This window comes from Sinocyclocheilus grahami, unplaced genomic scaffold (assembly GCF_001515645.1).
Source record: "Sinocyclocheilus grahami isolate Dianchi unplaced genomic scaffold, SAMN03320097.WGS_v1.1 scaffold143.1, whole genome shotgun sequence".
NCBI lineage: Eukaryota > Metazoa > Chordata > Actinopteri > Cypriniformes > Cyprinidae > Sinocyclocheilus > Sinocyclocheilus grahami.
In genome coordinates this window covers 211,231-223,238 of record NW_015505322.1, presented here as the reverse complement: position 1 = coordinate 223,238, position 12,008 = coordinate 211,231, and the positions used below count along the sequence as shown (strand labels likewise).

At 36.5% G+C, this 12,008-nt stretch overlaps 1 protein-coding gene across 7 annotated transcripts in view; it reads left to right on the top strand.

Annotated features, from left to right (window-relative positions):
* The window catches only part of tbc1d1 (TBC1 (tre-2/USP6, BUB2, cdc16) domain family, member 1), a 63,866-nt gene that overhangs the window by 22,215 nt on the left and 29,643 nt on the right, over nucleotides 1-12,008 (top strand). For 5 of the 7 annotated variants that reach the window (XM_016280690.1, XM_016280689.1, XM_016280693.1 and 2 more), the window contains 9 exons: nucleotides 3,362-3,451; nucleotides 4,551-4,655; nucleotides 4,968-5,100; nucleotides 6,408-6,499; nucleotides 7,110-7,226; nucleotides 7,394-7,513; nucleotides 7,729-7,815; nucleotides 8,554-8,834; nucleotides 9,237-9,335. In XM_016280690.1, the coding sequence (XP_016136176.1) occupies nucleotides 3,362-3,451; nucleotides 4,551-4,655; nucleotides 4,968-5,100; nucleotides 6,408-6,499; nucleotides 7,110-7,226; nucleotides 7,394-7,513; nucleotides 7,729-7,815; nucleotides 8,554-8,834; nucleotides 9,237-9,335 (1,124 nt within the window). The remainder of the gene's footprint in view (nucleotides 1-3,361; nucleotides 3,452-4,550; nucleotides 4,656-4,967; nucleotides 5,101-6,407; nucleotides 6,500-7,109; nucleotides 7,227-7,393; nucleotides 7,514-7,728; nucleotides 7,816-8,553; nucleotides 8,835-9,236; nucleotides 9,336-12,008) is intronic. The other 2 variants (XM_016280691.1, XM_016280694.1) reach the window with 2 other exon arrangements.

Here is a 12,008-nt window from a genome sequence, read left to right as displayed (position 1 = left end):
TTTGTTCTTATGTAGATCACCTTTTTCAACATAGAATCTGCTTTCACAACTAAACCTCTATGTTGGCACATTACTACCCACATAATCCACAAAACGGGTTTTATTTGAAACACCATAACTAAAGGAGTACACTTTTCGTTCATGAGAAACTGGCGGTTCTGGAGTATAAGATGATTCCAAAAATTGTATAGATATGTTACATGAACGTACAACATATATACACAAATTTATCTCTAAACCTCTGCAAAAACCTCTATAGACGTCTCCTGAAGTTTTTCAAAGGAGCTTGTTTTAGTATTTCTCTGTAGAAATATGGCACACAACTAAACATTTTAAAGTGCATGTTGTCAGCATGACTTGTGGTTGTTGTGCCGCTGTAAGGTGTGAGAGGTCCGCATGCCTTACGCCTGTGTGCACGCATATTTATGCATGGACATTTGAGCAGGTGTTTATCTATCTGTATGTGGCTTTTTTATGGTCGTAGCACTACGAGGCACCAATCAAATGTTCTTAATGGCCCTTCCCTCATTTCTCCCTCGCTCTCTCTTTCTCTCTGACTTTGAATTCCATGTTCCTCACCCCCGAGTGGAGTGTAAGATGAGTGTTGTAGCCTGAAGGACATGGAGATTGTCATTGAACAAGTCTTTTCTAAAACTATCACTGCCTCTTTTCAAACAAATCTGTTTACTTGCAGCCCAAATAGAATTTGTACACAAATCATACTTAAAGTCACCATGAAATGGTGCAGTGTTTATTATAAATGATTTTACCGTGCACATCATTATTATTGTTTTTATAAGCCATTTCACTCAAACAATAGGGAAGAAAAGACAACCACAACTTCTGTTTCATTCTGACATCATGTCATTGCATCAAGCACAAAATATTAAACCAATTGCCATTTGTTTTAATGAAATATAGCACAGTTTTGAAATAAAATATTTCACACATGCAAAAAAAGGGTTTAAATTATATACTACCATTCAAAAATTTGGGGTCGGTAAGATTTTTTTTTATGTGTTTGAAAGAAATGCATTTGTTTGAACAGAAATATTATGAAATATTGTTACAAACTAAAATAAAATTTTTCTACTGCAAAATTGTATTTATTCCTGTTATGGTAAAGCTGAATTTTCAGCAGCCATTACTCCAGACTTAAGTGACATTTCTTATTATTATCAGTGTTGAAAACAGTTGTGCTGCTTAATATTTTGTAAAAAATATTCTTTAATGAATAGAAAGTTCAGAAAGAACAGCAGTTATTTGAAATATAAATCTTTTGTAATAATGTATTTACTGTCATATTTGACTCATCTAATGCATCCTTGCTAAATAAAATAATTTCTTTCAAAAGAAAGAAAAATTCTACTATGGTAGTGCAATTATAAAATAGATATACTGTTCACTGTAGATCGTCGACATTTTAATTAGGCACTGTAACAATACCCAATACAGCAATACAATCTCCATTATGTTTCTAATTAGTTAGGTTAGAACAATTAACTAATGATTTGTTTCATTTGTTGTAGTTTGATTGGTGCACATGAAGATGTTAGAGGTTGCACACTTTCATATTGTTATAGTCTGATCCAAAAGCTTAAAATGTGGATTGTGCTGTGTAATTTATTGTTTAAAGATGCACACAGCAAGCTACACATTGTGTTGGCCAAATCTGATCAGCACTTCCTGTTTCTCAGACTGACAGGAAGCTGTCAGCTCCTCAGCAGGAAATTACCTAGCAATAATGATGAGCATCACAGTTAACAATTTTAAAATAAATACTAAATTTGCTTGCGACAGCAGTCCCAGTTTTATGAAATTACACGGTCACTCTGTTGGTCACTCTGTTCCAATTTTATTTATTTGGTCTTTTCTTGATAAGGAAGTCACACCAAATGTATGGTGATGTGTTTGCTATTGTGTAATCATCTATGGGGAAAGAAATTGTCACAGCGTGTGATTGTTTTGGTAATGTTCTCTAAAGATGTGAATAGTCTGTGATCTTATACACAGTGACAGGGTAACTTGTGCCCATAAATCAGAGCAGTGTTTCCTGCACTCTTTTCGGTGGCTGTGCTGTAAAATAAATTATTTTAGCTGAGTTGTGAGTTTGAAGTCTGAATTGAATGGATTATTATGTAAGACCCAGTCTCTCTCATCACAAAGACAACACACTTTCACTGGCTGCACGCAGAAAGCAAACATACATCGTGACCAATGTTTTATAGACAAATGATTCCAGAGGTTCTTGAAATGATAGCTCATAAATTCAGCAAGAATGTTTCTGAATGAACATCTGACATTTAATGACTAGGCAAGGTACGATTTTAAAACTGTATCTTCTCAAATTAATATTTCATGTCTTCGTCATTAAGTTTACAAAGCTGTGAAAGGGAAAGTTATGTTTGATGTGTAGCCAAGTATGGTGTCCCATACTCAGAATTTGTGCTCTGCATTTAACCCATCCAAGTGCGCACACAGCATTGAGTAGTGAACACACACACACACACACACACACACACACCCATCCGGAGCAGTGGGCAACCATTTTTTGCTGCGGCGCCCAGGGAGCAGTTGGGGGTTCGGTGCCTTGCTCAAGGGTTTCACCTCAGTTGTGAAGAGAGCGCTGGTCATTCACTCCCCAACCTACAATGGTACCGAGACTCAAACCTTCGACCTTTGGGTAACAAGTCTGACTCTCTAACCATTTGCCCCAATAATAAGTGATATGACTGTACAGTATCCCTTAAATGTTCGTCTTGGCTCAAAACTGCTCAAAGTTTCTTCCTGGAAGCTTTGCCTTTAATGAGCTAATAAAATATTTCACCTCAAATCAGTATTTTGTGTCTAATTATTTTACGTTTGTGGCAAGTAGATGTGTAATAAGCGGTTCTGCTTCTCGTCGGGGTCCTGATCACCCTGTCAGGGTTTATTTTGTGAAAACGACCGTCTGGATGTACATTATTCCATCAAGGCATCATAGAGCTCTTAAATGAATGTCCTGAACGACTGAATGCTCGGTGTATCTAAAACTATGAAGTTATGATTTCATCTGTAGTACTACAGAGGAAAACTGAAGTTGGGTCAAATCTAGTGGTTATACAGGTGTCTAGTCTCATGGAGCGAATATGTGCATGGCCATCTAGCGAAAACCAAAACACAAACTGATTTGAATTTCAAACATGGTATTAACACTGTAAAACAGCCTCGGCTCTGACCTCACTTGGTCAGCATCCCAGGAAGAGCTATCATTAACCACTTTAATGCAAATGTTTACTCTATGCAAGGAGAATTTCACTCTCCATCCTTTGTACCTACACACATCCATATTCATTTATGACTGTACTTCTGTCTGTTGCAGATTGGTTGCTCTCAGATCTTTCTTGTGAGTCCTGACACTAAGAAGGTGGCCATAGAGAAGAGCTTCAGAGAGATTTCCTTCTGTTCTCAGGTCTGTTCTGTCATGTTGATGCTAAGCTGTAATTAATTGACTCACGTCGACATAATTACTTTTTCTCAAATAGAGATCTGAGCAACAATCAGACATGATTGAGCAGGAACTCGGGCTAACTGAATTCAAAACATAATTAAAATGGCTTGAATGAAAGCTAAAAAGAAATCAGCCCTTTGTCTTTGCACTCATCCAGACCTGTTTTCTAAGTATTTTTAGTCACATGCTGCATTGTAGTATTTAAACATATATTTGCCAAATCAAGTATTGCAGCCGGTAACACTTTATTTTGATAGTCCACTTTAGACATTCTATTAACAGTAAGTAACTTTGCAACTACATGTCATCTAGCAGTTAGTAGAGTATTAGTAGACTGTCAGCTTAATATCTTCTAACGCTTTCTTTGTCAACATTCTACTAACCCTAAACCTACCCTAAGTCTACTCTGAGAGTTAGTAGACATGTAGATGCAAATTAATGAGAATTAGTTGACATGTAGTTGACATGTAGTTACAAAGTTACTTATAGTTAGTAGAATGTCTACAATGGACTATCGAAATAAAGTGTAACCTTGCAGCCTGTTAGTGGGTGGTTCACAATATTAAACGTTTCTGTTATATTAAAAAATTATTTTGAATGCGTTTGAATGAAGAAATTTATGTTTTTATTCAGCAAGGATGCATTAAACTGACCAGAAGTGACCGTAAAGACATTTAAAATGCTACAAAAGCATTTATTTAAGTGCTGTTCTTTTGAACTTTTATTAATTATAGAATCCTGAAAAATATGTATAATCGTTTCCATAAGAACAGCACAACTTTTTCAACATTGATCATAATCAGACATGTTTCTTGAGCAGCAATTTTGAAAACTGGAGTTAAAATATATTAAAATAGAACAATTATTTTAAATGGTAATAATATTTAAACAATTTTTATTGTATTTTGCTCAAATAAATGCAACCTGAGTGAGCTTAAGTTTTTATTAAAATTTAATAAAAATATTAAAAGGTCGTACTGACTCCAGCTTTTGAACGGTAGTTTAGTTGTGTCCCCTTTGTACTTTTTTCCCCAATTAATTTTTCTTTTTCTTTCTTTAGGGAATTCGTCACGTGGACCACTTCGGCTTCATATGCAGGGAGTCGGTGGAATGTGGAGGTTGCCAGTTTGTTTGCTATGTTTTCCAGTGTGCTAACGAAGCTCTGGTGAGAATCATGGATATGTCATCTATGTTGTATTCTGAATAAAATATTGAAATTTGAAACTTCCATATCATTGCATTCTGTTTTTATTCACAATTTGTACAGTGTCCCAACTTTTTTGGAATCGGGTTTGTAGATGGAGGGCTGAATACATTGTTTCAGTCTGAACAAGAACATATTCAGAATAGTTGCTGTAGAGAGGACAGAAATGTTGTCATGTTCTTGTTCAGTCAAGTGAGGATGAAAACACTTAGTCTTATGTTAGTGTTACAGCACACAAAGAGCTCTGTGTGAATGTCACTCTTTCATGTTCAGGTGGATGAAATCATGTTGACTTTGAAGCAGGCGTTCTCGGTGGCCGCCCTCCAGCAGAACAGTAGGACCCAGAGTCAGCAGTGTGACAGCTGTCCCCTGCAGCAGCTGCACAAACTGTGTGACAGAATAGAGGGTGAGACGTCTACTGTTTGTCATATTACTCATGTCTATCATGTTTTATCCCTGTATCAGTCCATTACTCCACTCTACTTTCTTTTGGTTTCCCTTAATGTTTTGCACCTGTCAGAGGTCCAGAGTAACAAAGATTCTAGTCCATACATTCACATTTACTTGAATTCAGTTCAAGTTTATTTGTATAGCGCTTTTCACAATACAAATCGTTGCGAAGCAGCTTTACAGGAAATTAAGTTTCTGCAATATATTTAGTAGCAGCTTGTCAGTGGTGACTATGTCAATTTACTTGGGACAGATTTCAATAGTTCATCCAAAAAGTACAATTCTATCATCACTTTTTTTTTTTATTCCTCGAGTCATAGATATTTTGAAAAATTTAGCTTTTCCTATACACTACCGTTTAAACTAGGTTTGGGGTTGGTAAGATTTTTTTCAAATGTTTTTAAAATAATTATTTTGTGCTCACCAATGCTGCAAAATACAGTAAAAGCAGAAATATTCGAAAATATTGTTATGATTCAAAATATCTGTTTCTTATTTTAATATATTTGAAAATGTAATTTATTCCTGTGCTCAAAGCTGAATTTTCAGCATCGTTACTCCAGTCTTCAGTGTCACATGATCCTTCAGAAATCATTCTAATTTGCTGCTCAAGAAACATTTCTCATAATTATCAGTTGAAAACAAGTTAGGCTACTAATAATAGTTTTGTAGAAACGGTTATAATTTTTTTTCAGGATTCTTAGATAAATAGAAACAACAGCATTTATTCGAAATAGTTTTTCAATGTAGAAGACTTTACTGTTAGTCAGTTGAATTTGTCCTTTCTGAATAATAATAATAATAATAATACAATTTTGAACGGTAGTGTACCTTGTAGTTATTCAGCTGTAGTTATTCAAAAACCGTAAAAAAAAAATACTTATGTCTACTTTTATGGCACTTTCATGATACTTCTTTGCCCTTTTTGGCACTTATCATCCCCTTCATAACTATATACTTTCATTTTATGGAAAGAGCAGTGGGAAAAATTTCAGAGTATCTCCTTTTGTGTTCCATGGAAGAATAAAAACCATACCAGTTTGATGAAATGTGAGTAAATTATGAATTAAAGTTGTATTTTTTATGTGAACAATCCTTTAAACACACTCCAACTTAACCATAATGATGGTAGAATTGAACATATGTTTATTCAGAACATGAATTAGGATGCTAGATTAATTTAATTCAGAATTCTGTTGGCTGCAGCAGTGCATACCTGTGTTTGTTTCTTTGTGCATGGCATGACTGGGTGTTTATATGCAGGTCTTCATCCATCCAAAGCTAAGCTGGAACTGCAGAAGCATTTGGCAGATCTGGACAATCAGGAACAGGCAGCTGTGTTTGAGAGCACCATGGTGAGTTCAGTTATTCCAATTTTAAAACCGCTATAACACATTACACAAATACACTTTAGCTCCCCTGTTCTTAGGATTAGCAGTGTGTGTCAAATCCTTTAAGAGCGGCATTCGAAGAATGTGAGATTTTCTCTTCAGAGGGTGTGACTGGTATAAATGAAACCAGTTTGTCCACTAGTCTAGCATTTTGAAACCTCACTCAAACCATTATGATTGAACAACCTGTTGAACGGACTGATATGCTCAGTATTGATTGTCTATATTCTTGACTTTCAGACACAGGTTTATATTTAATTTCAGCTTTGAGAGTGCAATAAACAGAAAGCTGCTTTTAGTTTACAATATTGCTTTAAATATTCCCCTTCTTTCACATAACTTTTATATATGTGATAGTTTTGGTCAGAACACAATCCTTAAACTATCTTAAATTTGTGTTTTGACGGTTTTTTATTTTTTTTGTGAAAAATAGTGTATTAAGTTTGCTGAATAAATTTCTTCTGCTCTCTTGCTGGTCACATTGCTCACTGACCGTGAGTGTGTGCTGTTAGATCGATGGCTCCACCTTGTGGAAATGTGCAGAAATACAATATTTGTTAGTGTGTTTGAACAGAAAGCCAGGCCTAAGTCGGATCAGGAAGGGAACGAGTTAATTGTGTCATGTCTAAGACAACTGTACGAGGAGAGACAAAAGACACACACTCACACACACAACGGACAAACAAAAAAGGTACACCTCCTTCTAACTTCATTAAGATCCTTATGGACTGATGAACACTCCTATTTTGTCAGTCTGTTTTAAAAGTAAACGTGAAAAGTGAATATTACAACTCGGATCTTAGGGTATTGAGTGCAGATGCCTGTCCGTATACAGTACTGTATGCATATATCTGTTAGACTTCGCAGGACGTTGCTGGGAATGTTGAAAGCAGTATCAGTTCGAGTCGTGTGCGTCTGGAGGAGCTCAAGACTAGAGCAAAAAGATCCCTCACAGAATCACTGGAGGGGATCTGGAAGGTACGCAAACATTTGATGCATTTTTAACATTTTGGCCACATCTACAATTTTTACTTGCTTCTAATATTAAAGAAACACAGGCCTTGAGAAGAGTATAGGACTTACGGTTTGTAGCAAGATATCTGCTGCAGCTTCAGTAGGTCCAATTGAACAAATGAACTAAACTGTAATACTGTTCTATAATTTATGGAAAAATGAATGTCTCCGGATAATAGGGCAGCAGTAAGTCCAAATCCCAGAGGGAGAACAGTGAAGGAGAGAGCAACTCCTCCAGCTCCACCACACTGAACAGCACAAATCAGGTCTGCAGAACATCGACATCTTCAATATATTTTCTGTCATAATGTCATTTAGGGCTGGTTGTTTACAATAAATTTGCAATGATTTTGATGGGGCTTCACTTTTCTAAATGCTTACCAAGGCCACATTAATTTGTTCAAAAATAAAGCAAAAGATTAATACAATTTAAAACAACCTTTTGATAATTCAGTATATTTTAAAATGCATTTCTGTGATGCAAAGCTGAATTAAGCAGCCATTATTTCATGTGATCCTTCAGAAATCATTCAGGCTGATTTGGACTTTTGATCAATTTAATGCATCCTTTATGAATAAAAGTATTAATTTCTTTCAAAATAGAAAAAATATTACTGATCCCAAACTTTTAAACAGTAGTGTTAATGTAGATAAAATGACCTGTCGGTCTATTATTCTGCTTATTTTATGGTTCACGCATAATTAGCCCATAACTAACCAGCTTAATGCTTTTATATAATTATGGTGTCAGCAGCAATATGACTAAATGCACCAGCATGTGCAAAACAAGAATAAATTTTATTAGTGCTAATAATCACAATAATTTGAAGTCTGTTAGTTTAACTGTTTTACAACTTTGTGTTTCATGCAGTGATTTTAGAGCTACAGCTATCTGTCATATAAGATGTGTTATTCACACTAATAGTAAGTTATATGCCCTCGCATGAACCTTTTGCTTTTAAAATAGCTTTTATAAAAGCTTTTATCTTTTTTGTTTTTTTAAGGAAACATCATTGGAGGAGCCCCTCTGCTCTTTCCTTCCCTCCAGTCCACTCCGCTCCCACAATTCCACAGGGGATCTGAAGCGTCTAGAAGGCTCAGTGGGAAGTCAGGAGGGTCCCGAGAGCCCGCCTCAGGGTTTTAGGAGACGCGCAAGCACTATTAGTCACTCTCCCATGCTGTCGTCCTCTGACCTGAGCCTCCCTCCTCTACAACCTACTGCCGCCACCAAGCCCAAACTAGTCCGACACTACTCCGTCAGCACAGATTCCCCACATCAGAGCAAGTGAGACTGTGTGTGTGTGTGTGTGCTAGCTGCTTCTTTTGATCATTGTACATAGTTTGTGTTTATCCAAATCCAAATCACCAGTTGCAAATTCAAATTGCAACTGTGTTTTGTAGTTGTGCACCCGATTGACGTAATCCAAATAGAAATAAAAGTTGAATATTTGCATTTGCATTTGTAAATGCATGTACACTAACGATGTCAGCGACAGACTCCTGTCAGTCAGTCACCGTGGATGGTGCTTTCAATTCTGTTTCCAGTTCTTACATCATCACATTTTTTTAGTCTGCAGTGTGAATACAGTTCACTGTGTGCTTCGCTTTTTTTATTCTGTGCATCTTTGCTTTTGTATCCCTTTGCGCCCTACTTTATTTTTTCCCATCCTTTCTGTGTTTTCATCAGTCCTTCCTCCCCTCCGGCCTCTTCCTCTCCTGTGTGTCAGCGGCCTTTGAGGCCTCATACTTTTGCTCTTGATCATTCTACCCGGCCCCTCAAGCGGAGGTGAGGTGTTTGTATGTGTCCTCTCTCTGCTCTACTGCCATTAACAAACAGGTCAGGCTTTTTTTTCCCCCCATAAAATGTCTTTCTTTCCTCTGAAGTCTCTGAGCTTTTTGTGTACAAGTTAATGAAAACACATTGGGGAGATTTCTCTAAAAACAAAGTGAACTTGCAGGCTGGTTCTGAGTGTTAGGTTGTTGAGGATGCAGGAGATGACCGTGATGTGGTCAAGTAAGACCTCTATTTTATATCGGTACTGCTGCCGTGATCAATAGAAAACATTCCTTTCAAATAAAATACTGTCGATTTTCTGTGGGCATTGATTGTGTCAGGCAATTCTGGCACATTCTGTAATGAGGCTCACTTGCATAGATCTGGGTTTGCCCCCCAAAATAACAACAATTTAAATGAAAGTCAACATAATTTTAAAATAGCCTCTTAGTTATTTTAGTGCACTTTCTGTGATTGATCAGTTTATGTTTGTCTTTGTCAAAAGATTAGGGTTGCACACAGTAGCAGCTCCTGACTGTAAATAACATTATAATATAAATGTCTTAACATTTTGTAAGCTTTATATTCTAATTGTAAACACTTGCAGACACACTTTTTGCATAGGCCTTGCATTATTCCGCCTGAGGGTGGTACTCTAATATTGGCTGACAGGCTTTAAGTACATAAAGTTTTTATTTTTATATTTTTGGTTTTCATGTTAATTTTAGTTTACGTTTAGTGATTTTGTCACATACTTTTGGCATTTTATTAATTTAGCTTTTTTTTTTTTTTCTATGTAGCTGTTTTTATTTCATAGTTTAAAGTCCGTGTTATCCGAAAGTTGCTGCCGACTTTTGCTTCAGAATAGTGACGTATTTCCACTTGAAACGGAATATTAAATAGTGGGCGGGGTTTTTATTTTAGCGCTCCTCCTCTCTGTCTCTCACTCATAACAACCTAACGGTTGGAGGGGTGTGGTTAAAGGGGTCATATGATGGGATTTCAACTTTTCCGTTATCTTTGGAGTGTTACAAGCTGTTCGTGAATAGATAAGTTCCCTAAAGTTGCAAAGACTAAAGTCTCAAACCCAAAGATATATTCTTTATAAAAGTTAAGACTGGTCCACGCCCTCCTAAAACGCCTTGTTTAAACACGCCCCCACATGTCTACGTCACTGTGTGGGAAGATTTCCATATCGCTCAAATGTTCACACAAAGAAAGAAGGCTAACTTTATAGTTGCTGCCGCCGCCATGTTGTGAAGACGCTGTGTGTTTCATTATGAAAGCGAAAATACTTTGTTTGGCCTTCCAAAAGAGGACACGACTAGAAATCAGTGGTTAAGTTGTATTTACAACACTGTTCCAGAACAGTTCAACCCAAATATTCAGATGTGTTCAGCGCATTTTATGGAGGACTGTTTCCTGATCCTGGGAGAGTAGACTACAATGCCGGCTGTTCTGACTCACAGACTGTAAGTACGTTTTCATATTTAAAGAATTTGCCACTGATGATTCAAACGCGAGTTTTGAGCAGTGTAGAGTAGCACTTGTTGTTCGTCATTTCTCTGATCACAAATGCAGACATGGTTTTATGTTTACGCGGCGCGATGCAACGCAAGGCGTAAAAAGACAGTATAAGTCATTATAATCAGTAATTATGTCCCCACTGGATGCAACAAATGCCTCGTTTATAATGGGCTTTCATGTTTTTGTCTCGGCATGGGGCGTAACATTTCCGTCACACGCTTGAGGTATTCGGCCAATCACAACGCACTGGATAGCTGGCCAATCAGAGCACACCTCGCTTTTCAGAACGATGGGCTTTGTAAAAAATCGACGCGTTTCAGAAAGGCGGGGCATAGAGGAGAAACAATAATGTACAGTATGTGGAAAATAATGTGTTTTTTGAACCTTAAACCGCATAAACACATTTCATTACACCAAATACAATAGCAACATCATATGACCCCTTTAAGGATATTCTACCCAAGCAGTCAAACTGACAGAAGGAATGCCTTTCTAAAGCAGAAGCAAATGTTCAGATTTTGATTAAAGATTACCAAGACAAACTATTTCTTTCAGCGGATTAACTTTCATAGATTAATTGTTCACCTCAAGACTAGCAATATGCGCTAACAAAGTAAATAGAGTACATTTTTATTTCATGCAGACTTTAATTTTAGTTTAACTTATTTCAGTTAGTTGCCAAGGCAACAATTGTCATTTTTGTTTACGTTTAAGCTTTTTATCTAATATTCATATTTGATTTAATTTCAGCTTTCACCTCAAGACTAGCAATATGCGCTAACAAAGTAAATAGAGTAAATTTTTATTTCATGCAGACTTTAATTTTAGTTTAACTTATTTCAGTTAGTTGCCAAGGCAACAATTGTCATTTTTGTTTACGTTTAAGCTTTTTATCTAATATTCATATTTGATTTAATTTCAGCTTTTTTTACAAATTATTAGATTCAGTTATTATAGAGATAAAAAACAGGGTTTTGTCATGAAATACCACACATTAAATTCGCACATCTGTTTGGTGAATTCACTTCAATGTGTTCTCAGTCCTGCTCCAAGAACAACAAGATTTTGTGCTGGTTTCAGTCTAATGAGGCTGTTCATTACAGTGACTCTCTGCCTCACTCCTTTACTCTGTGGCCTCTCTCTCTCTCTCTCTCTCTC